This window comes from Vulpes lagopus, chromosome 2, assembly GCF_018345385.1.
Source record: "Vulpes lagopus strain Blue_001 chromosome 2, ASM1834538v1, whole genome shotgun sequence".
In the NCBI taxonomy this organism is placed as follows: Eukaryota; Metazoa; Chordata; class Mammalia; order Carnivora; family Canidae; genus Vulpes; species Vulpes lagopus.
Window position 1 is genome coordinate 151,762,561 of NC_054825.1, and position 26,945 is coordinate 151,789,505.

Genomic DNA, 26,945 nt, shown 5'->3' on the forward strand with positions numbered 1-26,945 from the left:
TGAAGGGTGGCAGGGGTCCTGAAGCCGTCTGCCAAGGACTTTCCCAAGCCCCAGGCAGGACCCGCTGATCCCTTACATCACTAAGCATCTGTCACCAAACTGAACGCCAGGAAAAAGCAGCGGGGGCATTTTAAAAATTAGCATTCTCCCCACCCCTGCAATTCTGATTTAGCAGGGGTGTTTTACCTTGAGCCCCACCAAACCAGGTATTTCAGATACAATGGAGGATACTCGGGCACTCAAGGCAGACACCCTCTGCTCTTCAGGAAAGGAAGCTCACACCATCCCTGCAGCGCACGGCAGAGTGGCTCAACGGCAGCCACCTGTCTTCCCGAGAGCAGCCCGGGCATCCCCGTGGTGTTCTGTGCTTAGCATTTAAACCAGTAGGGGCTACTTGGCAGTGTAAGGGACACAATTCCAAAAATCTGAAACCCTGGGGCACCTGGGTGGCTCCGTGGTTGAGCTTCTGCTTTTGGCTCAGGGCATGATCCTGGGGTCCTGGGATCCAGTCCCGCATTGGGCTCAACAAGCAGGGAGCCTGCTTCTCCCTCTGCCTGTGTCTCTGCCTCTCTCAGTGTGTCTCTCATGAATAAATAAATAAAATCTTAAAAAAAAAAAATCTGAAACCCTATCAAACTTGACCCAGAAGGACACACTTGGGAAGTCAGCTGTTGACTCATATGAGTATTGACTTGGCCCTAAACATTTAGTTTAAAAATATTTTAACTATCCATAGCTCATTGGTTGGAGAACTGCCTTGCTTGCACGTAAATATGAGATGTCCATTTCAAGGGGCAAAGTCTAATATCCCACAAGCTATGCTCACATTGTTAAAATGGTCACAAGGCAATCAAGTGTGCCCGCTTTTAACTTTTCTGTTCATACATTGCTCACATGAATTACCAAAATACAGTAATTGCCATAAAACCACAGAGCTTCAGTCTATAAATGTTGCTTCTACATAAGCTGCTTTGTGGAGCAATACCTAATAAATATTTCTTGAGGGAATCAATAATTTATTTTGAAACCGCAAATTTTTTTAAGTTTCTCAATTTTCTCCACCAAAAGTTTAGAAACAAAATTATTTGATTCCCTCTCTACTATATGATTGTAAAATGATTGAAAACCACAGTGCAAAGTTTTTAAAGACTGATGATGAAACACAGAAGGAATTAGATGGTCATTTATATTTTGAAGAATGTTTCTCCTGAAAGTCCAGATGACTTTCTTAAAGAACTTACAAAAATTTAACAGAACAAAAAACAAAACAAAACAAAACAAAAAACAATCCTAACAGTGTACTATCTTATTTGATCCATAAATATTGTAACAAATAGTTGAATTTTTAGGACAAGACTTAGGTGACATGAGAACTTTTTACTCTATCTTGGAAAGAATATCTGATCTTTGGGCATTTTCAGTGGAAAGAATTTAAAATTGATAAAAACAAAATAACTAACATATTCCCAAGCTAAAGACTCACTGCTTTATAGGAATGAGAAACAGAATACATGCCATTGCAAAGAAATGTGTATTTTGTGCTTTAAATAATCAACTGCAGGTTTCAAAAAGCTTTTGGGACTGCAGATGAAAGTCAGGCCACAAGCTTTGTTTTGTAATTTGGATTCACTTGCCTTTTGTTCTCTCTCCCCTCTCCCTCCCATCCTCTCCTTCCTTTCTTCCTCCCTGCCTCCCTTCTTTCTTCTGAGAGTCAACAAGAGATAGTTGTTCAAAACAGGTGCGTAGTTGGTGGCAGCAAGTACAATCAATCCATTCCAAGCACAAGTATTTATTTGTTCATGACCCTTCCACAAAATGCTGGGGTTTTTTCCATTTTGTTGAAGGGAGAAAAACACAGGGCAGTAATTTCTCTGTAGAGTTCCAAGGAGGAATACAAAATACAAGGAGGGAACAAAGGAGGGTTTTTATATTATGGAATTTGTTATCTTCTGGAATTTTGATGATACTTAAAGTTTCGACCACTCACTCACAATTTAGTATTTTCTGGTCAAACCCGCTGAGGTGCCAGTACACTGCAGCATTGCTGTTTAATGTAATGTTTACCTAAAAATTATTTAAATTTAAATGGTAACAGTTCACTGAAAACTTGGGGCTCTGCCAAAAAAATTTCCATAAAACAATCATTTTGTTTAATTGTTCATGTTTATTCAAAACTAGAGGCCACTGCTGTTACACAAGTGGAAAATCCAATCATTTTTAGGAAGCGTGTGTATGCATGTGTGTGTGTGCATAAACGTATATCAAGTAAAGGCAAACTTAGATTACCATTGAATAAAGTAGTACATTTTCAGATATCTCATTAGACACATTTATAAAGACAACATACCTATTTGTTGTAATTTTCATAGGGTGTAACTAAACATTTCTTTAAAAAATTTACCCGCAGAGGGTGGGTTTTTCCTACTCCTCTACTAACCTTCCGAGCCATGCTGATATATTGCACTCATGTCAAAAAGAAGGGGAAATGTATAAATGTTCAGCAGCAAGTAGAAATTTAAAATTCACAGCATGTGCTGAATGATACCATGTATAGATACTGCCTTTTCTTTTATAAACCTGACTCTATATCTGCACCGCAAAAGCATTATATAAGACCACAGAACTTAAAATTAGTTTATAAAAGATACAAATCCGCTAACCTCGGGGAACTCCAGATTTTAACAGAAAAACGCATGAGAAAATCCGATGTCTTATTCTATTTTAAAATACGGGAAATAGCTCAAGATTTCAGACAGCCATAGAAAAAGGTCTCCGTAATTTATCAGCAGTAATTGCTGAAACTTAATAACTTCATAAGTATACTAGTAAAGTGTTACGAGCACGAATTAAATTGTGCCACCCAAATCCACCCATGATGCCAAATGTCATACTTAGAGTTATTGCTGTAACTCTAACAGCAGTCCATAAGAAAAGGAGATTAGATGAAAATTCCTACACACTTAAAGGATCCCATTCACCTGTTCTCAAATATAAACATATTTCCTTTGTTTAATCATGAATACTCTCAATATCAGAGACGAATGAATAAACGTATGATCATATTAAAACGTGAAACAGAAAAACATGACTTTTTCCTAGAGGAGGAAATTGCACGATTTTGAACAGCATGCAAAATATCATATTTAATTCCTTTTCCACTGATTATCCTTCTATTTTTAACACAATGCTTAATCCTACTTTTTGAACAATGCCTAAGGCGAAATTTTACTTATTTCCCAAAGAATATTAGCAAGAACTTACTCTCCCTTGTCATCCTCCCTACTCATGACTGTAAATTTCTAGTGAAAAAGTTATTTTCCCTCATAACGTTTATTTATTTCTGCTTTTCCTTTTGTTTCTGATCTTACAGCTCTGAAGAAGTCAAACAAGCTCTTATTCCATTATAGCAAATCAGCTTACATCATTATCTTTGGTGACCAAAACCGGGACCGTGTTTCTCTGTTTTTCCCATTTCCACAATTTTTTAAAAGATTTTATGTATGTTTGACAGACAGAGAGCACATGCAAGCAGGGGGAGCAACAGAGGGAGAGGGAGAAGCAGACTCCCTGCTGAGCAGGGAACCCGACAACACAGGTCTCGATCCAAGGATCCTGGGATCATGACCTGAGCCAAAGGCAGATGCTTAATTGACTGAGCCACCCAGGGGGGCCCCCTATTTCCACAATTTTCACTTGACAATTTCCATTATTGTGCTCCATTTATTTAACCCAGAACATGAGCTTCTGTAATTGAAACACATTATTCCTTTTCAATTTTAGGAAATTTATTTTCATGTTAATAATTCTTTGAAATTCATTGGAACTGGGTTTTTTTAGTCAAGTAAAAATGTAAATATTCTATATGTAGTTCAAAGCCTGAATATTACTGTCCAATGTAATACATCCCCATAAAATAGAAGCTGGAAATAATTTATTCAAATTGCTATATCCTTATCACTTCACTATATTTTATTTGTCTATTTTACCCAAAGCTTTCTTTTCTTCTCCTCTCTTTTTCTGTTTTCTTTTGAACAGATTGAAATCTTCCCCTCACCTATTCCATTTTTTTTTATTCTACTGGTTTGGAATGTAAACTTCCTATTACATATCTTCTTACATATTCTTCTTGTGGGCCTCCTTAAAATTTTACACTGCATTTTGGTTAACAATTTAACAAAGCCTACAATTAAACAGATTTTAATTCGCTCCACAAAATAATGCAAAAATTGTAGAATGCTTTACGTCTGATCACCCCTCCCCATGTATTTTCAGTTGTTCATATAGATTTATCTTGTCCTCTTTCTCCATTCTACCAACTACACACCAATATTATACATACAGCTTTAAAGTTGCTTAAATGCGTAATCATATATGCACACTAGTGGGGCATCTGGGTGGCTCAGGTGGTTAAGTCTGCCTTTGGCTCAGGTCATGATCTCAGTGTCCTGGGATGGAGCCCCACATCAGGCTCCCTGCTCAGTGGGGAGCCTGCTTCTCACTCTCCCTCTGTTCCTCCTTCAGCTCATGCTTTCTCTCTCTCTCTCTCTCTCTCTCAAATGAATACATACAGATCATATACATATGCACACTACTAGATTCTAACCTCTCATACTGCCCTCTATAATCATTTCCTTTCTTGTGAAACTTATCCATTAACACACCTTTAGTGAAGGTTTGTTAGTCTTTAACACTCCTGGTTTTTATTTTTTCTATGATGACTTTACCTCACCTTCATTCTTGAACCATAAAGTCAACAAGTCTATAATTCTTGGTTGGCAAGTATTCCCTCTCACAAACTTAACAGTTCATGTTTTTGTTTTTATTGTTTGTTATTTCTGTCTCAGGCTGTTCTTATCAGCTTCTCTTGACTCTGGTGTTTGACAGTTCCAACATAAAGTGTTATTGTGGGTGGAAATTTCCTTTTCTTTGTATTTACTATGGACTTGAAAGTCTTCCTGAATCTAAATATTGGTGACTTTACAATTCTGGGCAATTTCTATAGATTCTCTTAAGTGTTTCTTTCCATATCTTCTCCTTACAGAACTCCTTCAGATACAGAGATCTTGTTGCATTCTTCATCCTGCCCCTGAGTCTGGCTTTCATATTTCCTGCCTCTCTGTCTCCCTATGGAACATACTGGTTATTTATTCCATGACTGTCTTCTAATTTGCTAGGCCTCTCTCCACCTATGTCTAATCTGCCATGTCAGCAGCCACTGAATTCTCTACCCCAGTGATAACAAATTTCACTTCTCAACACTGTTCTTTTTCAATTCTGCTTGACCATTTTGATCATGTTATTCTTTACATTATAAAGAATATTTTTTTATTTCCTTATACATATGCAACAAATTGTACATTCTAAATTGATTTCAATTTCTACATTTATTTTTATCTGATTGTACAGTTTCCTATTTCTCCTGATTTTCCCTCATGGTTTTTGTCTCTCCTATATGTTTTATGTTTATTTTTATTGTAAGCATGTATTTCCTGGGCATGAATCCATGAGCCTAGATGATTTCAGAAGCAAAACACATTCAACAGGAAGACAAGACATGAGGAGACAGAACTGGAGGAAGATGAAGGAGGTATGAAAGCCCTGGTGGAAGAATGCCAGTGCAATGAGGTGGCTGTAGTCCAGGGTCAGTTAAAGGAGGGGATGAAAGCAGTGAGTGAAGAGAAGGGACCTTTCAAGGAGTGTGTGTGTGTGTGTGTGTAAGAGAGAGACAAACAGAGACAGAGAGTCAGATATGTGAGAAAATATATGAAAGCTTTACCACAGAAAGTAAGATCATCTTTAGAAAGATTACTCTGGGGACACCTGGGTAGCTCAGTGGTTGAGCCTTTGGCCCACAGTGTGATCCTGGGATCTGGGATCGAGTCCCACATCAAGCTCCTTGCAGGGAGCCTGGTTCTCCCTCAGCCTGTGTCTCTGCCTCTCTCTTTCTCTTTCTCTCTCTCTCTCTGTCTCTCATGATAAATGCATAAAATCTTTTAAAAACAAAACAAAAAAGAAAGACTACTTTGGCTGTAGGATAAAATGGACTAGAGGGAGATAAGCTGGTGACAGGGAAACCATGGAGACAAATACAGCTTATAAACTCCCAGAGATATGGAGGATTTGAATAAGTCAATGCTGGAATTATTGAAGAAAAGGGAACAGAGACAAATTGAAGAGAGAGAACTAAACATAATCTTTCAGAATCAAGCAGTAATGCCCCCTCTCTAAGGATCCACACTAGTGTCTTCATATCCATTCTAATTGAGACTGCATCCCATAGTGCACGCAAATATGTCTGGCTTGGAGACTAACACTTACTTAACAATCATAAAGGATGAACAATCTGTGTTGATGACCAGATACTACATATCCTAGAAAACTTCCAAAAAATAGCCAGATAACAAGTAATATCAGTTGCAAGAGCATGTTTTCTTGATCTGGGGAATCCTTCTTGGCTAATGGGAAAAATATATTTAAAAAATTGAAAGAAGTTTAAGATTAAACTTGTTAATGACAAGTTAATCCAAAGAGCTAAATCTAAGGAATTTTATTATTTACAGAGATACATTACAGAGAGCCAAAACATACCAATGTTCCTATTGTGGTTCCATAAGTGGTTAACTATACAAGTTTCTGAGACTGTACTATAGTCTTCTTTTTAATATTCTTATTATGTAATACTATCTTAACCTTCCATTATAGTGATAATATTTTGGATAATGAAAATACACAGTACAAATGTTTTTCCTTAAAATATTGACTATCTCATTATTCTCCCAGGATCATGGACTAAGTCACATTTCTGATTTTATACTTGAGGTCAACAGGAGCATAATGGCTAAATTTTACTAAGGATTTGATGTTTTGGGCAATATTTACATACATTAATTAATGTAATCTTTTCAGCAGCTCTGTGAGATAGGTCACTACTATACTTGTATTTTTTAGAGATGAATAAACTGAGACACAGCAAGAATAAGTAAATTACTTAAGGTCACACAATGGACTAGCAGAATTCCCATCCAGGCATTCCCATCAAAACTACCCCACCCCTAATTATATGATCATCTCAACAGATGCAGAAAAAGCACTGGACAAAATTCAACACCTGTTTATAATAAAAACTTTCAACAAAGTGGGTTTAAAGAGAACATACCTGAACATAATAAGGCCATACATGAAAAACCCACAGTTAACATCATACTTAATCGTGGAAAACTGAGGTTTTCCACTAAGATTAGAAACAAAACAAGGATGTCCACTCTTACCACTATTATTCAACATAGTACTAGAGGTGCTAGCCATAGCAATCAGATAAGGAAAAAAAAATAAAAGGTATCCAACTTGGCAAGGAAAAAGTAAAACTGTCACTATTTGCAGATGACATGATACAATAGATAGAAAACCCTAAAGATTCCATTAAAAAACTATTACAACTAATAAATTAATTCAATAAAGTTACAGGATACAAAATTCATATACAAAAATCTGTTGCACTTCTATACACAAATAACAAAGCAGAAGAAAGAGAAATTAAGAAAATAATTCCATTTTCAAATGTACCAAAAAGAATAAAATACCTAGAAATAAGCTTAACATAAGTGGTTAAAGACTTGTACTCTGAAACCTATAAAACATTGATAAATCAAATTGAAGGGATGACACAAAAAAATATCTCATGCTCATGGATTGGAAAAAATCATATTGTTAAAATGTTATATACTCAAAGAAATCTACCAATTCATGCAATCCTAATAAAAATGCCAATAGTATTTTCACAAAACTACAACAAATAATTCCAAAATTTATATGGCACTACAAAATACTAAATAACCAAGATAATCTTGAAAGAGAGGAAGAAAGCTGGAGGTATCACAATCAATTTCAAGATACACTGCAAAGCTATAATAACCAAACAGTATGGTACTGGCACAAAAACAGACACATAAGTCAATAGAAGAGAATAGAAAGCCCAGAAATAAATCAATGATTATAGTCAATCAACCTACCACAAACGAGGCAAGAAAGAATATACAATGGGAAAAGAGTCTCTTCAATAAATGGTGTTGGGAAATCTGGACAGCTACATGCAAAGAATGAAACTAGACCACTTTCTTACACCATACACAAAAATAAACTCAAAGTTAATTAAAGACCTAAATGTGAGACCTGAAACCATGAAACTCCTAGAAGACAACATGGGCAGTAATCTTGGACATCGAACCTAGCAACATTTTTCTAGGTATATCTCTTGAGTCAAGGGAAATAAAAGCAAAAATAAAACAGTCCAGATTAGGGATCCCTGGGTGGCGCAGCGGTTTGGCGCCTGCCTTTGGCCCAGGGCGCGATCCTGGAGACCCGGGATCAAATCCCACGTCAGGCTCCCAGTGCATGGAGCCTGCTTCTCCCTCTGCCTATGTCTCTGCCTCTCTCTCTCTCTCTGTGTGACTACCATAAATAAATAAATAAAAAATTTAAAAAAAAAACAGTCCAGATTACACCAAATAAAAAACTTCTGCACAATGAAGGAAACCATCAAAAAAATGAAAAGGCAACCTACTAAATATAAGAGAATATTTTCAAGTACCGGATAAGGGCTTAAGTTCCAAAATATATAATGAACTTATAAATAAATAAATAATCAGATTAAAAATGGGCAGAAGACCTGAATATTTTTCTGAAGAAGACATACAGATGGCCAACAGACACATGAAGTGATGCTCAACATCACTCATCATCAGTGAAATGCAAATCAAAACCACAATGAAATATCACCTCACAGAATGGCTAATCTATCAGAATGGCTAAACTCAAAAAGACAAGAAATAACATGTTGGTGAGGATGTGGAGAAAAAAGAACCCTCATGTATTGTTGGTGGGAATGTAAACTGGTGCATCCACTATGGAAACAGTATGGAGGTTTCTCAAAAAAAAAAAAAAAAATAGGGTGCCTGGGTGGCTGAGTTGGTTGAGTGTTTGACTCTTGGTTTTGGCTCAGGTCATAATCTCCTTTGTGAGATGGAGCCCTGTGTTGGGCTTCATGCTCAGTGGGGAGTCTTCTTGGGATCATCTCCCTCTGCCCCTCCCCAATTTATGTTCTCTCTCTCTCCCTCAAATAAATAAATAAATAAATAAATAAATAAATCATCTTTTAAAAATTAAAAATAGAAAAACTGTATGATACAGTAATTCCATTACTGGACATTTACTCAAAGAAAATTTAAAAACTAATTCAAAAAGATATATGTACCCTCCATGTTTATTGTAGCATTATCCACAATCGCCAAGATATGGACATAACCTTATTGTCCATCAATAGAGGAATGGATAAAGAAGGCACCAAGAAGATGTGGTACATTATATATATATATATATAATATATTACATTATATATATTACATTATTATATATTATATATATTACATTATTATATATACATTATATATATATACATATAATGGACTACTACTCAACCATAAAAAAGAATGAAATCTTGCCATTTGTGACAACATGGATGAACCTAGAAGTATTATGCTATGTGAAATAAGGCAGACAGAAAAGACAAATACCATATTTCATTTATAGGTAGAATCTAAAAAATAAAACAAACAAAAGCAGTAAGAGACCCATGAATACAAAGAACAAACTGGTGGTTGCCAGAGGGGATGGGCAAAATGGGTGGAGGGTGGTGGGAGGTACAGGCTTCCAGTTACAGAATGAGAAGTCATGGGCTGCAAGGCACAGCCTAGGGAATGGCCATTGGTATTGTAACTCGGTTGTATGGTGACAGATGGTAGCCATGCGTCTAGTAAGCATAGCATAAAGTGGAGAGTTGTCCAATCACTGCTTTGTACACCTGAAACTAACATCACATCGTACGCCAACTATACTGCAATTAACCTCCCCCTCTCACCTATCTGGAAGTGTGTTCCATGACTTCACCACATTTGTTGAATTTTGTGCTATTTATTTGAAAGAATGCTGCTGAAATCGTCCTCATCCACAGTGCCCCACTATATAATTCTGAAAATAAAATTAGAAACCATCTTCATTTGAAAACAGAGATATAAGAAAGAAAGAAAGAAAGAAAGAAAGAAAGAAAGAAAGAAAGAAAGAAAGAAAGAAAACAGAAATATTCTTTAGATCTCAGCATGCCCTTGAGCCAGCCCATCATAAAAATTTTCAGTAACAACAACTGGTTTTGTTGACTCAGAAATCCCCCATCCCAGACCAAGGGTGTCAAGGTCTCAGACCACAATGGGAGCTTCCTCTTGGCATAACAAGTTACAAAACAGAGTCCATGGCCACCACACCAGAGACAGCTGTGACTCAAATGAATTCAGCCCCCTGGCTGTCCAGGCCTAGACATCCACACTGAGGTGCAATGGCCATCTGTCTGCCTGCCTGGCCTCTGCCTTGTTGTGTAGCCAGCCTTCCCCACTTGGATCACGCTGCTTCAAGCCTCTAGTTGATGAACCAGGCTTCTGGAGAACTCCAGTTACACAATGCTCCCAGGCACCTCTAATTCAGACCCTGAATATGGAGCCTGGCTCAGACTTGATCAAAGATCTCTCTAGACACAGACATCCTGTGGTAATGGCCCCTGCCTAGAGGCCTTCTCTTCTCTGCTCATTGGTCCTGGGTCATGCCTCTGACACTGGCCTTTTCAGCACACCCTCAGGGGCTCCCAGCAGCTTTTGCAACATACTCCATGCTTCCTATCAAAGCCTCAGGCCAGAAGTTATGTCATGCATTTTGCTACCAAAAGAAAAGGAAACATTCAAAATCAGCCAGTGGATCTTTCCATGGACAAATGGTGAGCTCAGGGATACTCACATAAAAATTAATTTTTTATTAGGCTACCTGCACAATGATCATAAAACACACATGAGGATTCCCCGTGTCTTCCATATACTTTCAAAATAGCATGTTTTCCATATATTAATTTCTTCTTTTCTTGGTAAATACTCACTGAGTGCCAACAGCAGAGCTGTAGGGACAAATAAATGTGATTCTGTTTTCAGGAACTTTAAAATCTAATGAAGGAGGGATACACGTAACCAACCATCTGTTACATGAAGCCGATAAGAGAATGAAAGCCAGTGCTTCCATAATAGATGTTAAACTAATTACCTAAGTGGATGGCGCATTTCACTTTCTTGTCAAGATGATGCAGCCAAGGCACCTGGTCAAGGACCAAGTCCAGTCACTTGCTGGCTCCACCCCTGGTCAGCCAGAGGGCCACCCCCTCCTGTCACAGACCCCGGGTAAGAAGAGTCACACAACACAGCAGAGACAAGGCAAGTCAGATGTGCAGATCTGGCTGGATGTGTGGGGAATGAGAATCATTCACCTCTTTACTTAGTCAACAGCCCACTATCTCTCAGAACCACCCCTGTCCCCTCAAGGAGTCCCTGCTTTCTTGGAGCTTGGAATAAGGGAATGAGCAAATAAGTCAGAGCTCCCTGCTTCAAAGTGATAAGGGCCAAAGTCCAGGGAGGGGAAAGCATCCTCTCCAGCAGTATTGCTGGGCAGCTTGACCTCAGTCATGGGACTGCCAGACAGGACACTGCCAGAGCATCAGGCCAACGTGGGAAGCCAGAGCTGAAGGAGGAAGAGAGGCCAATCCTCACGGCACAGCATCTCTATCCTTGCCTGAAATGAAATGATATGTGTGCTGACAATTCCCTTTTTGGTGGAAGTCCATTCGATTGGGTTTTCTGTCACTTGGAGCTGGAAGGGGCTTGCCAGTAGCCTAATCCTTACATTGCCATTTCTTATTAGTCTACATACAAAATCAAGCAACCACTGAGTTCCGAGAAGCGTTCCTGTGTGCAGTGCTACTGTCTCTTTCTCACTGCCACCCTCCCACTCAGTCCTGAGCCCACCAGCAGCAGTGAAGGAGGAGGGATAACTTTCTGGCCAACCCAATCCATGCAAGCCAACCCAGTCATTTCTAGACGATGGAAAAGGAAGATGCTCATAGAGGCTCTGGGAATGAGGGTACGATGGATGCAGGGGAATGTCCAGCCTCATCCCTGGAGAACAGGGCCACAATCAATGACCTAGGTGTCTTTTTCGTGTTAAAGCGCACTCTAGCCTCCCACTCCCTCTTGCCTCACCTTGCAACAATACTCACAAGGGAAAGGCTCTTTTTTTTTCTAGGCATATATGCAACCTGTCCTCCAGCAAGTGAATCCCACTACTTACAGAACTTAGAACGTGTAAAAATCAAACATCGGTAGTGACGTAAATTTCTCAAAGATCAGGTTTTCAGGCTCGCTAAAGTAGAGCAGGAGTTCATCATGACAAAGAATTGTAAATTCTTACTATCGCAATTTTATTATTACGATCTAGAAAACCAACACTGTTTTCTTCGCCTTGCGCTATAATTCAGAATAGATCCTTTGACTTTCCCTAATAAGGAATTTACTCTGATATCTGCCAACTCTGTGTTCCACGTCTGCAAAAACTTTTTTCAGAAATTTTCCTTACACTTTAAGAAAGCCTAGAATAGGGGCACCTGGGTGGCTCAATCAGTTGAGCAATGGACTCTTGGTTTCGACTCAGGTCATTTATCTCAAGGTTGTAGGATCGAGCCTCGTGTCACGTTCCATGCTGAGCGTGGGGTCTGCTTCAGATTCGCTCTGCCCCTCCCCGCGCGTGCCCTCTTGCTCTTTCTCTCTCTGTCAAATAAATAAATATTTTTTAAAAAGAAAAGAAAAGAAAACACAGAGTAATTTGGTGTTTGCTCCCTTAAACTATCTGAAATACACCTTAAACTCTGTGACTCACCCTCCTTGAGTCCTCCAGTTTTTTAAACTCTTACCAATGCCTGCACATCCTACATCATACAAAAGGATATGCTTTGGAATGTCAAGGCTCATGGGGTTTCTTATCAGAACTTCCACGAATCAACACAACGTTGCAAAGAAGCCCCAGAACCACAGACACACAGCAGCAGGCTCGCTTGGTGACAGTACACAGCTACTCATTTTTCTTTTCATGTTGTAATACTGTTACCGTCGCCAGGCTCCTATTTGCAAGTTTTAGACATCAAAAACACAACACATGTAAAGCTAAATCCTTAATCTTGATAATCTCCAACCATTTGAACAGATGTCTATAGACATGTATTATTTTCCTTAAATCTGCCAAATCTGAGACCTTAAAATAGATCCTGGTTCTTTAAATATTTTCTTTCATAATAGAAGTTGTGATTAAAGTGACTTTCTTTGAGCTGAATCAAATTATTGCATTATTTTTTAATGCTAATTGGGGTCTTTCTCCTGTATCTGCTGGCCTTTAGATGAAAACTCTATCCGCCATCTTTAGGACACTATTCCCAGGGACCAGGATAGGGTAGGGGCTGTGGGTTCAGGTCAGCTGTATACCAGGACCGGGAACACAGCACCTCAGGCTTGAGAAGGCAACGGTGTCAACTGGGACAGGATGGATATCAGATTTCCTGACCGCTCATATGCTCAGAAATCCAAACTGGAGCATATCCATTTTGTACAATAGTTGATGACAAATGACTCAATTCCACATAACTGGATTGCCACCTCAGCCACCGTGAGCCTGGGTTTGTAATGACTGACGGTGCTCCTAATCCCATGTGCTCTCTCCCCATCCACATCCTGGGGACACGCGAGCACACGTCCCAGCACACAGAGGTCACTGTGCCACCCCTGCTGTCAATTCACCACTCCCAGAAACAGCACACTTAGCTCAACTTTATCAAGCTCTCTGGTTGCCTGGGGATTCATAGATGTTAAAATAAAAAACTAATTAGAACCGTGAGTCCTGCCGGCAGTGCCTAATTTAATGTCTCGAGGCAGCCAGCCACTCCTGCTGTCATCCAAGCTTGTAATTGCCCCGCTGGCTCACAAGCTCCAGAGAAATCTTCTGCTGGGCCTTGAACACCCCAAGCAATGGGATGCCACTGACAGGAGCAGATGCGGCACAAGGTCTCAGCCACAGCATCCAGGGGCTGCCCGAGGTTACCGACCCACCACAGGTGGCAAACAAGATGCGCCAGCCCCATCTCCAGTGGCCCAATGAACGTGTGGCACCGAAATCCCTTCTCCATGAGTGACGATCACTAAATTAGCTGACGGAACCACAAGTGATAGAGTCCCTAAGGACCACATCTCAATAAAACTCGGGCAGACATAAATTTCAGTATCTGACACACTGGTTATCATATTCCCTGAAGGGCACATCCAAGAAAAATTCCATTTTCCAGTTCAAGTAGCAAACTTTTCCATGTTCCTCTCCATGAGTTAGCTATAACTAACACACCCACCATGAGTATCCTATCCAGGGTACTGCCCAGAAAAGACATATTACACCAGTTTTTCTCCTACAACTGTGCTATCAGGCAATAAAAGCTTCGTAGTTACCATTTGTACCTGAAAAAAAAAAAACATCAATTCAACCTGTAACATCTTAGTGTCTAAGCCGTGATCAAACAGTAAATGACCAAGTCAGCCATGGGGGCGTTATTCTGAATAATTAAACAATCATGTGGGCCTCTTGAACAATGCTTTGTGTAATGGTAATAGGTCACACTGTCATACTCCTTTTTGCAATATTTACAAGTTGTGTGTAATTTTTCTTAACACCTGATAAAACACAATTCTAAAGCATGTAATCCCACGCCATAGAGCTCAAACAAGGAATAACAAGCATATCTATTTTGAAGGAACATATTACCTTTGGTCTAATGCCTTTCAGAAATATGCTGACATAAATAGTTCAGTTTTTAGAGGTTATTCAGCACAAAGCACCCAATGCCTAAAGCAATCGGCACACACGGTGGGCCACAGGTGGCAGGTAGAGTGGGCACCTTGCAGAGGTCACTCTGAAGAATTTTGTATGTGGAAGATAAGACTTTCAAGCCTCTAAAAATTAAGTGGGGAGAGACTCTTGGATCTATCATTTCCAAATTGTCTGAGCTACTTTATACTATTATATTCAAAGTCTAATTTTGACTTAAGGGAGAAGATTCAACTTAAAATTTGCTCAGTTAATTGAGACGTTTCTGTTAGTGATTATGTCCTTTATGAAGTACTTTTGCATGATTTGAGTGTTTTTTTTTCCCCAAATCAACTCAAAGCAGATTTTCATGACCTCCAGTCCTCTCCCCAAAATACCCCCTTCCAGGCCTGGGAGGGTCACTAATGACATATCCTTGGCTCATTTTGTTTGCTTTTGCTTAAACAGTCTCCCAAAATCGTATGCTTGAACAGAATTTGTTCTCGCCTGTCACTCTGTGTTGAGAGTCACCATGGACTTTTTAAGTTTTTTGGAGGGAATGTGTTTTTGTTTTCTCCCTGTTTCCAAAAGTATCCTCACCACCTCCGTATTTCTGGGAGGTGCATTCAAATACTATAAATAACTGTTTGTTTACTGGTTTGTTGAAGGTTCTTTACAAAAAGTCTGAACTCCAGTGCTTGCTAAAACGAGTACCCACATATCCTGCACTCATTTTCCCCAACATGTTTTACTGCATCAAGAATGGACTCCCCATCCACCTGCTCACAGGCATACCTTCTGACAGGCTCCCTTCCTACTCCAGGATGATTAACTCAGAAGACTGGACTCACTTTAGACAAACACAAAGCGGCTATGGAGGCAAAGAAAAGCCTGAACCAGTTAAAACCCTGGAAGGATGTTAGTCCACATTCATCAAGGCAAAATTCCTTTACAGACTATATGGAGCCTCTTAGCACTCATGACATGACTGGAGATTGAATATGTTCAGTACTCAATAGCAATAAAGAATTTTGATGACACTTAGCAAATAATTATAAGAATCCATATCCACTGAAAGAACAAGACTCCTAAAAAACAAAACCCTCGAGAAGAGACATAAGACAAACACATTTACTTAAATAAATGCTCATAGGGGACCAGGGTGGCTCAGTTGGGTAAGCGACCAACTCTTGATTTTGGCTGAGGTCATGCATGACCTCAGGGTGATGGAATCAAGCCCCACACGGGGCTTTGTGTTATGCAGGGAGTCTGCTTAAGATTCTCTGCATCACCCCCTGCCCCTCCCACACATGTGCGTCTCTAAAAAAATAAACAAATTCTTATGATTTTATCCTTCTTAGCAATTATAGCATTATAACCAGTTACTAAGTTCTGCATGCATGCATATTTTTTATTCCAAATTATTAAGGCTAATCATGTCACCAGGTTAGGATAATTCATACACTACAAGTGTCTCACTACTATATCAAACGATGTATGTTACTTACATTTTAAAAGGATAATACTGCATGATAATTTCTATTACAGGATTATATTAATGCACTTTCATCAAAGAAGTTGCAATAAGGCTTTAGCACATAAAGAAGCCAAGGCTCCAATGAAGGGAGGGTTCAACTCTGTTACAAATTTTCAAATTGAAGTGTAAGCATGTTTATTGCCTAGGTCAAGCACTACATAGTACATGAAGACCATAGGTTGGTTTCCCATGATGGCCAGCACATGGGCTTGAACGGCACCCCCAAGTCATGGTCAGACATCTCTCTTATGGATGTAGGATTTAAGGGGGAAGAGAACAGGTGTCAATACATAAAAACAAATTCAGATTATCACTCCTAGAACAGCAATTCAAAGTGTATGCCCCACCTGTAGTGGGCCAGAAATACCTCTTTCTTTCTTGCAACAAGAAGGGCACTTTTGATAGGGGAAGGAATCATAAGGAAACATCTAGAGAAAATTACAAGTACTGAGACTTAACAAAGTGAGAACAAGTCAGTCATACTCACTAAACTAAATCCCTGGATCTGCAAAAATGTCATCCTTTATATCAAACAATCACCATCAATGACTGAAATTTCTAACATAGGCTTCTGTCCTTTTTCAGCAGAGATGGGAGGAGGGCAGCAGCTCTCACTTCTAGCTTATACTTAACTTACATGGATGGGGAAAATAATTCAGCTGTGAATTAGCTTTCAGTTGTGTTGTTCCCAAGTGGGGAGGGGGTACCCATAACTCCTCAGAGCGATGCACAATCTGGAAAACATGTTTACGACGCTAAATACACAATCAAAATGTTGACATTTTCATACTCAGATTACATCCCTTCTTCCTCCCAAAGGGTCTTGGAATTCACAAAGGAATCGTGGATTCACAAGAATAATTCTAAAAGCAAAGCGCTATCACCTTCTTCCATTTGTGGCTCTTGCTAGGAAGTAAAGGAGCCAACGACAGCCTACATAACAACTTCCAGAAAGCAGGGCTCTCACTTGGAATCTATATTCCAACTTCTCTCTTAAGTTATTTAAGAGGACAGATCCATATCAGAACACTCTCATCTTACTCAGGACAGAGAGTTCTAGAAGGCAGACCAGGTGAATGTTCACATTTTTTTAAGAAAAAAAAATATATATATATATTTATCAGATACTAAGCTGTATTTTAGATAATGCAACTTGTTTTATCTTCAAAAGACAGAGAATACAGAGCAACAAAACAAGCCTGTGGTCATGGCCATTTAGACACATTTTCCCTCCTGTGTATCATCTTCCTGTTATAAAATTTCCTGCCAATTAAAAAGATTCATATCACACATGTGTAATCTCTGAGATGTCAAATCTTTCAGGCAAGTCACATTCCTTGACAGGACCTCTTTGGCTGGAACTCACCCGCTCCCCTGGACTGACCCCTGGCTGACCCATTTACTACTGAGAACCTGCTTGTAAAGAGGTGACTATGTCTTTGGGTCCATTTGGGGAGAAGATCTTTGTCTTTTTTTTTAACTCATATACAATTCTTATTAATTTCTTATTAGTCCTCAAGAATACTTCATTTTTGTTCATTTTAAAGTTCTGTCTGAAAGGATTATTTGAGTTTTGAAAACTCTAAGCGGGGGTGTCTGGGGGAGAACAGCCAACAAAACACTTGAGCAATATTGATGTTCGTGATTTCTTGCTTGTAGCTTAAATCCCACACTCCTGGCCAACTCTTCTAGAATTTCTCAAATGATGGGGCAGAGCAAGAAACACCCTGCTACCTTGACTTAGTAATAACAGATTGCAGAAACACGTTGGTGTACTTTGCTTGTATGCACACAAAACTCACACTTCCCAAATATGCAGGAGTTAAAGAAAAACTGAGCAGGTCCAACCAGCTCGTGTAGACATAAGACTCCTTCACCATTTACTGCTTCTGCTACAAATGAGGCGGCCAGATGCAATTACCGAAAAATTATCAAAGGCAATTTTGTGTGGTCTTCATGAATCTTTAAATCTGCCATGTCATTTAAATACGTACTCGATCGACACTTGAAGAGTGTCATCTTTCTGGTGATCTGGTCAAGGACTTTAACGTTAGTATCTAAAACGTCCTTAGCAAGGCAAATTGGTTTTTAATTTATCGAACTTTTTCATAAGAGGACTAAATACACCCAAATAAATAGAGGCTGAAAAGCAAAAACTAGCAACAGTATCTGGGGAATCAGCCAGAGCCCCAGAGGGACTGAGCGTGGAGACACAGCCGGTTCCGGCAGGGGCATCTGCAGGGATATTCAGCCGCCCAGCACCCCGGAGCGTGTGACTCCTGAGAAGGATGCTCAGTGTGAAAGAACCTGATACCCTCCCCACCCCCCACCCCCCGTGCATTTCAGACAGTAAAATACTAACTGAAAATAAATACCAAAACGACTGATGTTGCCAACATGCTGTAATCACAACTAAGGAGATGAGAAAGGCAGCACGGCACTCTGCTTTCTCCCATGGGAAGGATTCTTGAAGCCACGTTTCCTTTAAGTACGAGTGACCTCCAGTGACTTTTTCATGGTACCTCAGAGTAGCCCGTTGAATCATTCTACAATTTATTAATGTCAGCAAATCATCTAGTGGTGGTTGTTTTTAATTTCTTAGCAAAAGGACAAGGGCTCTATGGCAGGATCTAAGGGTTTGATTTTATGTAAATGCCCCCTGTTTTAATGAATTCAGAGCAGTCGCAGCACCAAGCTAAATTAAAAATGCGTCTGAAACACAGGGCAGTATTTGCTCCAAGGAGATTAAGGCTCGTTTTTTTAGGAGTGACTCACGCCAATATGGCATTAAATGAGCTGATACTAGATGATGACACCACAAAAATCATCACAGTCCTGCGGCATCCACGGATGAATGAGTAGGAGAGTGACTTTAGGTGTAACAATTTTACACTTTAGCAAACTTCCCAGGGAGGGCAGAGTGGGGACCCCAAGAGCTAAATCTGGATCCCCAGCAGCAGGGTTAGTTTCTGAGCAAGCCTGCTACCTACTTTCTGGAAACGCACACTAGCTCGTCCTAAGCCCTACACCTGTTTTCCCTCTGTCTGTGTGTGTGTGTGTGTGTGTCTGTGCTTTAATTCCTTTTCTTGAAGGAGATGGGGCAGCGAGGGAGGACAGGAGGGACTTTTTTTAAAAAGCCCTCAAGGAAAGAAAAGCCCCAGGATGGAGACTTCAGTCCGAACAGCACTCTTACAACTTTTTCGGATTTTTCAGAGTCAAATACCTCGGGGTGGGCTGAGTCCCTGCGGCCAGCAGCTTCCCTAGGGCAGACGCGCCGCCAGCTAGCCCAGGACCCGGAGCCTAATGCACGGGGCCTCGGTGAACCCACACCACCAGGAGCGCACGCACCACAACATGCGGGCAGGGACGCTCGTCCAGAGCCGGGATGGCAGCCTGTCCTCCCTCCGGCCTCCCCCGGGGGCCGGGCGCCGAGTCGCGGGCTCCGTCCGGGGCAGGGGGGCTGCGCAGCGGAGCTCCCCCCCCCACCCTCACCCCCGCCCCCGCCCCGGGCGCGCCCGGACCCCCGCCCCGGATGGCGCAGAGCGCCCACTGCAAACGCGTGCGCTAATGCAGGACCCGCCGCTTCCCACTGACACGCTTCCTACAGCACGCATCCACACCGCAAGAAGATGAATGACCACGCCGGCCTGCTGGCCTGCCCTGATCCGCAGCTCTTCTCTCGCCGGACTCTCCGCGTCTCGGGGATGCTCCTGCCGGGTTTCAGGTTTTACTAGAACTTGAGCTTTCCCAACGAAGATTCAGCTCCCAGACAAAAAAAAAAAAAGTCAAATACAGGTCTTGCTGAATTTCGGACTTGGCAGGAGGAAAGAGCATCGATCAAACCACCCCAGCTTGGCGCTGGTACTTGGAGATGCTTTTTAAACGTCTCCCTCCCAAAACAACAAAACAAGACAAAAAAACAAAAAAACAAAAGCCCACGCCAGCGATCCCACCTGCACACATTCGCTACTGATCAAAACACGATTCCTTAAGTTGCCAAGGCAAGTTTCACGAGATGCGCCGTACTCACAAGGATTCCCGGCCACTACCGGGCTCCAGGGCCGAGCAGACAAAAGGAAGAGCATCCCGAGGAGGGCTCCCGCGGCTGGGTCCATGGTGCCCCGCCCCAGGACCCGAGGCGTCGCGCAGCGGCTCCGCGCGGGCCTGGCCGCCCGCTCCCTCCCGGCCCGGGTGGCGCTGCCTCCTCCGCGCTCTGCGGCCCCGCGCGGCCGGCGGGCGGGAGCCGCACCTGCAGCCACACCCACCCCGCCCCCGCCCGCCCCGCGCCCGCGCCCGCGCCCGCGCCGCGCCCGCGCCCGCGCCCGCGCTGCGGGCTCGCGCGGCCCCGGGCGCCCCTGGCGGCGGCGGGCGGGAGTGCGCTCGGACCGCGGCCGGCCGGCCACCTGCGCGGCGCGGGGAGCTGGGGGCGCGGGGGGCGCGGGGGCGGGGCGGGGCGGGGCGGGGCGCGCGGTTCCACCTGCTGCGGGCCCGGGACGCGAGCGTCCCCCGCGGGATGCTGCTGGAGGATCCGCGAGACGCTGAGCGTCAGCGCCGAGCTCCGAAAAGTGTCTCCCGTCGCCTGGGGTTTGGGGTATCAGTGGAAAAGCTGAAGTTGGGAGAGAAATAACCAATCGGGTTGGGGGAAAGCATTCGCATGTACTGAAAGCGATGGCAGAGAGGACTCTGTTTTCTGAACTCATTTAATGATTCGTAGTAAAAAAAATAAAAAATAAATAAAAAAACACCCTGATGAACTCCATACATTATTCACGCATCAAATCATCACGTCGAAGGCCAAACTTCCGCAGAGATGTATGTCCACTTACAGCTCAATAAGGATGGGGAAAAAATTAGTTAGTTAGTTGGATAGATAAAATAGATGCTGAGATCTATTTAATTGTAAGCCCTACCCCACTTGAGGTATGGTGTCAGCATTTTATTACGTATATTCCTGCTTGGAGATTTGAGGGCTGCGACCAGCAGATAGAGAAAACCATAAACTGGCACCCTGGCAGAGGAATGTTGTTCCAAATACCTCACAGAAGTGACCTTACGCCAAGTAGGTGAATTGAATAGATTTAATTGAAGAATGAAGGGCTTGGGATCCACTTGTATCTACCCTATGTGTGTTGCTTTCCACTCAGGCTCTTTCACAACCGTTCCCAAAAGGGACATATATTTTTTAAATGATGGAATATTAAAGGAAAAGCATATCAGAAAAGGGTGGAGGGGAGGCTGCGCTGCATAGAGAGAAAAGCCAGGTGGCTCACAGAGAGAGAAGACCCCCGATTGGAAATCAGTCACCGGCTTCGTGGCCGCCTCCCCTCCCCGAAAGGACCACCAGGAGATGTAAATCCGGGAGTGGTAAGCATAGCGTCTCAGATCGATACTCTCCTAAAACTGTGATCAGACTCGTGACAAATGTGCTGAGGTTGGGGAACAGGCTCCAGGCATTCTTGTACTTTCCAAAGTGGTAAGAATAGGAAAGGAACTTTCACCTTTAGCAGAGCCCCAGGTGCCTGACAACAAAGCAAGCAGAAAAGGTATTTTTTAGTGTTCTTATTTTGCCTTGGTGAGGGGGTGGGGGGGCAAGGCCAGAAATGGGAATTTTATTTTTTATTTATTTTCTTCCTTTTATTTCATTTTTTGTTTTATTTAAATTCAATTTGCCAGCATATAGTATGACACCCAGGGTTCGTCTCATCACCTGCCCTCCTTAGTGCCCTTCACCCAGTTACCTCATCCCCCCACCCAACTCCCCTTCTGCAACCCTTTGTTTGTTTCCCAGAGTCAAGAGTCTCTCATGGTTTGTCTTCCTCTCTGATTTTTAGTCCTCTCTTGCCTTCCCTCCTTCCCTTTTAGCCCTTTTCACTACTTCTTATATTCTACATAGGAGTGGGACCATGTGCTAATTGTCTTTCTCCAATTGACTTATTTTCACTCAGCATAATACCCTCCAGTTCCATCAACATGGAAGCGAATGGTAGGTATTCATCCTTTCTGATGGCTGAGTGATAGTCCATTGTATATATAGACTACATCTTCTTTATTCAAGAAATGGGAATTTTAAATAGTTTTGACAAAGTCATAGAATTAACAGCCAGAAGTGCTGAGAATTAGACCAAAATATAGACATTCTGCTTTCTCCACCCCCTCTTGGGCCTCTGGGAATTAGGAACACTTCCCTCCCACCTCAGCAAAAGGCAGTGGTGGGGAAACACTGACAGCAAAACTTGTCCGGAGGTGTATTTGGAACCTTGCAAAAAGCCACAGGCATTGCAATGAATTCATTCATCATCACATTCATTCATTCATCATCACAGACACTTTTCTGGGACCCGCCAGGAGTTCTGGGACTGGAACATTTTATTTCTAATTTTGTAAAGCAAATATGAATTAATGATTTACATTAAGGGTCTAAAATATTTTTAAAACCACCTATAGACCAAGTATTGTGTGTGTGTGTGTGTGTGTGTGTGTGTGTGTGTGTATTCCTAGTCTAAATAAATGGTCACAAGTAAATACTATGCCCATTTAACAGATAGGCTGGACCTCAGAGAGGGTAGAGATGTGTCCAGAGTCACACAGCAAGCCAGGATTGGAAGCCAGGTTAACTGAGGTCTGAAAACTCCTTCTCCCAGAGATAGTGTCTCTGCAACGGAGGAATTGTCACCCTGTGAAAACTGTATTCAGTGGTTCACAGGAAAACCCATTTAGAATGCATTAGTAAGCACCTCAATAATTGATGCCAATAAAATGAAAAAGGACAGTGATGGTAAATCACTTGAGCAGGCATTAGGATGGATTTTTACAGGTCAGATGAGACCCAGCAGCAGAAGGGAGTGAGACCCCTGGGTGGCCTTCCCCCTGCAGTGCACAGCATTGAGCTGTTAAGAAAAAATTCAACTGAGTAAACTTTAAGGTCTATTTGACTTTATTAATTGATTCAGGAATCCAGCAACATCCCATCTAGCAAGCGGAGGGGAATTCTAAAAGGCTCTAGAAAGGGAAAGGTTTTTAAAGAAAGGACAAGGGAGTCATAAACTGAAAAAAAAAGGGGGGGAATCATCTTCCTTTAGGGAAAAGTAGTCTTTTTAGGTGGATTACTTCATCTTCTCTTAGGGGTTGGAGAGGGCCCATGTGACAGATTACCTTATTAGCTTATTGATACTGGCTGGAAAAGTCCTGACTGATCAGTAAAGGCTGAAACTTTAATTGGCTTAGGTAGTAAGCCCCAGTTTGGTGGCTTGATCTGGCATAAGTGACTCCATTTGGGGGCTTGGGGTTTTCTTTTGCAAAGGATGCTGGGCCAGGGTGCTCAGGTGGCTCAGTGGGCAAAGCATCTGCCTTCAGCTCAGGTCATGATCTCAGGGTCCTGGGATTCAGTCCCGCATCAGACTCCCTGCCCGGTGGGAGGGACACTGGATGGGACATCAACACTGGGGTCATGGCATGACCTCTCAAGACAAGGGGAGCCCCAGGTGAGAAGGGTCAGTGCCGAAAGCAGAGACCTGCTGGCAGGTGGCCCACATGGTTCGTCCATACATCTCTCTCAGCTGCCTCCTTTAGTAGGAGACCTAGTAGCTCGCTTTTCAGGTTTTTTTTTTTTTGTTTGTATAATGGGGAGCACAGCCAGTCCTGGAGCCATTATGAAATTATAGGTTTGAAAACCCCTGCAGAAGGCTGGAGACTGCTGAGCATACCAGCTGCAGAGCTGCCTTGGGAACTGGCAACAGCCGTGAGACCCTGCCAGCTGCTCAACACCTGGGAGCCTCAGCTTCCTCGTCTGTTTGATAAGGTAATCAGAGTTTCTCCACAGACGACCGATCCAAGCATTAAAGGAGAAAATGCACGTTGAGTGCTTATTGTCATGCCTGTCGAGAGGGCACTGGATCTGGTGGGCATGATGCTGGAGCTCTGGGCCCAGAGGAGATAGGATGCCAGCCCAGGTACTGCCAACCACCGGGAGCTAACTCACTCCATTCCCTGCATTCCCTGACCCTTCTCCAGAGCTCTTTGCTATTTTAAGCAGGGAAGATGGAAAAAAAAAAAAAACACGTGGAGATGTAATCTTGCACAATTCCATAACTGATGATTCACACCCACAAATTGTGTGCCCATGCGTGTGCGGCTGCAGCCAGAGTTTATACAAAACACAAAAGAGAACTTAGTATCAGCATGAGTCACAAATGAAAGACAAGAAATGCACTGCTGATATTCAGATGTGTGTGGACACTCATGCATGTAATTGCAGACAGGGTGCCTGCAGAAGTATTCTGGGTGAAACTGAGCCTGTAGCACTTCCTGACCAACGTCCTCTGTCATCCCTGCACCCTTCGGTCCACAACATCCCTGAGCAGAGGAAGGACCAATTTGCCTGACCGGAGTGAAGACCCTTCTGAAGGCTCTCCCCAGATTGAAACACCATTCCATTAATTCCTCTCTTCATTCAGCAATTTTCCCCCTATAAATTCTTATTCCTGCATGTTTTATTTAAATCTAGAAATACATTTAACTTTACTCTCGTAATAGGAACAGATTTGTCATTAAATCCTCTGAAAGTTAGAATACTGTGAATAAAATATAATAGTATTTCTATTAGGAGTAATTTTTCCCATAAGCCCCTGAGCAACAAATCCTGAAGAACAATTATCGAGAGACAGACTCCAGCGAGAATAAATGTCACATGTGTGATATAGGACACACTGCAGAGCGTCTTTCCAGGTTCCCTCTGATGAGCTGTGTTCCCTATAATTAGTCCTTGGAAAGCCGGGATTTTAACAGCCGAAGGATTATGCATCTGATTACATAAATCTCAGTTACCAGAATAGTCAACCTCCTATTTCTTACAAATTCAGCCCACTTCGACCCGGGAGGACTTTTTGTGACGACCTCTGGTAGCTAAGAAAACCTAAAATAAGCCACAAACAAGAACAGGAAGTGTAAAAACACTGCTGTGTGGTATTTCCCAAACACTGCACACGATTACTCCAGATAATAACACACACGTTCCCTGATGTTCTCACTTGGGTAGGATCAGAGAAGCTTAAAATTGAGACGGAGCTCGGAGGGAGCTGGCCAGCACTCCCCCCAATCCAAACACTACCCTCTCCAGTGCCAATCCTTGTGTGGGCCCACAGAGGGCAACAGCCCAGATACACCCTTGAGGAGAGAGGAGAGATGCTAGGATTTCCTCTAATCACATCCCACAGGCAGATACAGTCAACAGGACTAATGACATGCATTTCCACAGATACCTCTCTTCTTTTTCTTTTTAAAAAATTATGGACGTATGGGGCAACTGGGTGGCTCAGTGGTTGAGCATCTGCCTTCAGCTCAGGTGGTGACCCCAGGGTCACACATCAGGCTCCCCGCAGGGAGCCTGCTTCTCCCCCTGCCTATGTCTCTGCCTCTCTCTGTGTGTCTCTCGTGAATAAATAAACAACATCTTTTAAAAAAATTATGAAAAAAGAAAAAAATTATGGAGATATATTTGTACCTTTTGAATCAAATTTCTAATTCTATTGAAAGCATAAAAAGTACCTCTGGGTTTTTTTTCCTCACTTCTTTGGGGATAGGAACAAGGAGGCAGGGCAGAGTGTAGGTAAAAAGGTTTTTTTTGTTTGTTTGTTTGTTTCACTTAAAATTAAAATCAACATCTGATCTTGACACAAGGATTTTAAGAGTCCTGCATGAAGGGGCACAATCTTGAAATATGATTTTATACAGTCAGAATCTAAATTGTACCTTTTCCAATATGGAAAGCAAAAATAAATTAAAAAATGAATCCATTTGGATTGAGAGATCTCATTTACCAAATGGAGCTTTTAGGACAAAAACAAAATGCCAGTTCATATACTGTGGCTTAAGTAGAAACCGAAAGGGAGTTTAAAAAAACTTATGAGTTTAGCTGTTGAAATTGTTAGGCTTAATGGTGAAAAGCTAAGCAACTCTTTTTCAGGACTATATACTTAATCTCTAAATAGTGGCCACCTCAAATAAGTTAAGAAAATGAAAAAAAAGTAAAAAAAGAAGAGAAAAGAAAATGTGGTCAGTATGAAGTCTTGGTGTTATTACAGGGCATGACAAGTAATGATATCATCTTGAGCATCCGATTCCAGGTATGAAACATATTTTCTAAATTTGGTTGAGAATAAAATTGGCTCTAGTCTCAATGTGAAATCTTCCAGAAGGCAATGATAGTGAATAGACACCATATTTTGTATGCTGCAGTCAAGAAGCATAAAGTTTGTGCTTCAGAAAGATAGGAAGCATGAAAATTGTTGCATTTTTCTCCTTTTAGATTAACACTTGGATAAGAAATTGTATTAATTTTATCATTCTCCTTCTTTTGGTTAAAGGGCTCAAAGTCCTATAGGAAATGATGCTCATAATTGCAATTTGTGTTGCAGTAATCACTGGTGAAGAAATTTTACTTTTTTGACACATTTTTATTGGAATGTTACTTTAACAATAGAGCACATGCTCCAGATTGTGTAGGATTTAAGGATACCCAAACTTACCAAAAAGGAATCACACCCACAAGGAAGGCAATAATAATAATTTAAGAAGACAGATAGTAATAAATATTGGTGAGGATGTAAGGAAGTACAAGCCCTTGTACACCCCTAGTGGGGATGTAAAATGG

At 41.7% G+C, this 26,945-nt stretch overlaps 1 protein-coding gene across 1 annotated transcript in view; it reads right to left on the reverse strand.

Annotated features, from left to right (window-relative positions):
* The window catches only part of LOC121479799 (contactin-associated protein-like 3), a 188,343-nt gene extending 167,862 nt beyond the window's left edge, over positions 1-20,481 (reverse strand). Inside the window, exon 1 of the mRNA XM_041735601.1 lies at positions 20,328-20,481. Within this exon, the coding sequence (XP_041591535.1) occupies positions 20,328-20,412 (85 nt within the window). The 5' untranslated portion in view covers positions 20,413-20,481. The remainder of the gene's footprint in view (positions 1-20,327) is intronic.
* Positions 20,482-26,945: the final 6,464 nt, after the last annotated feature.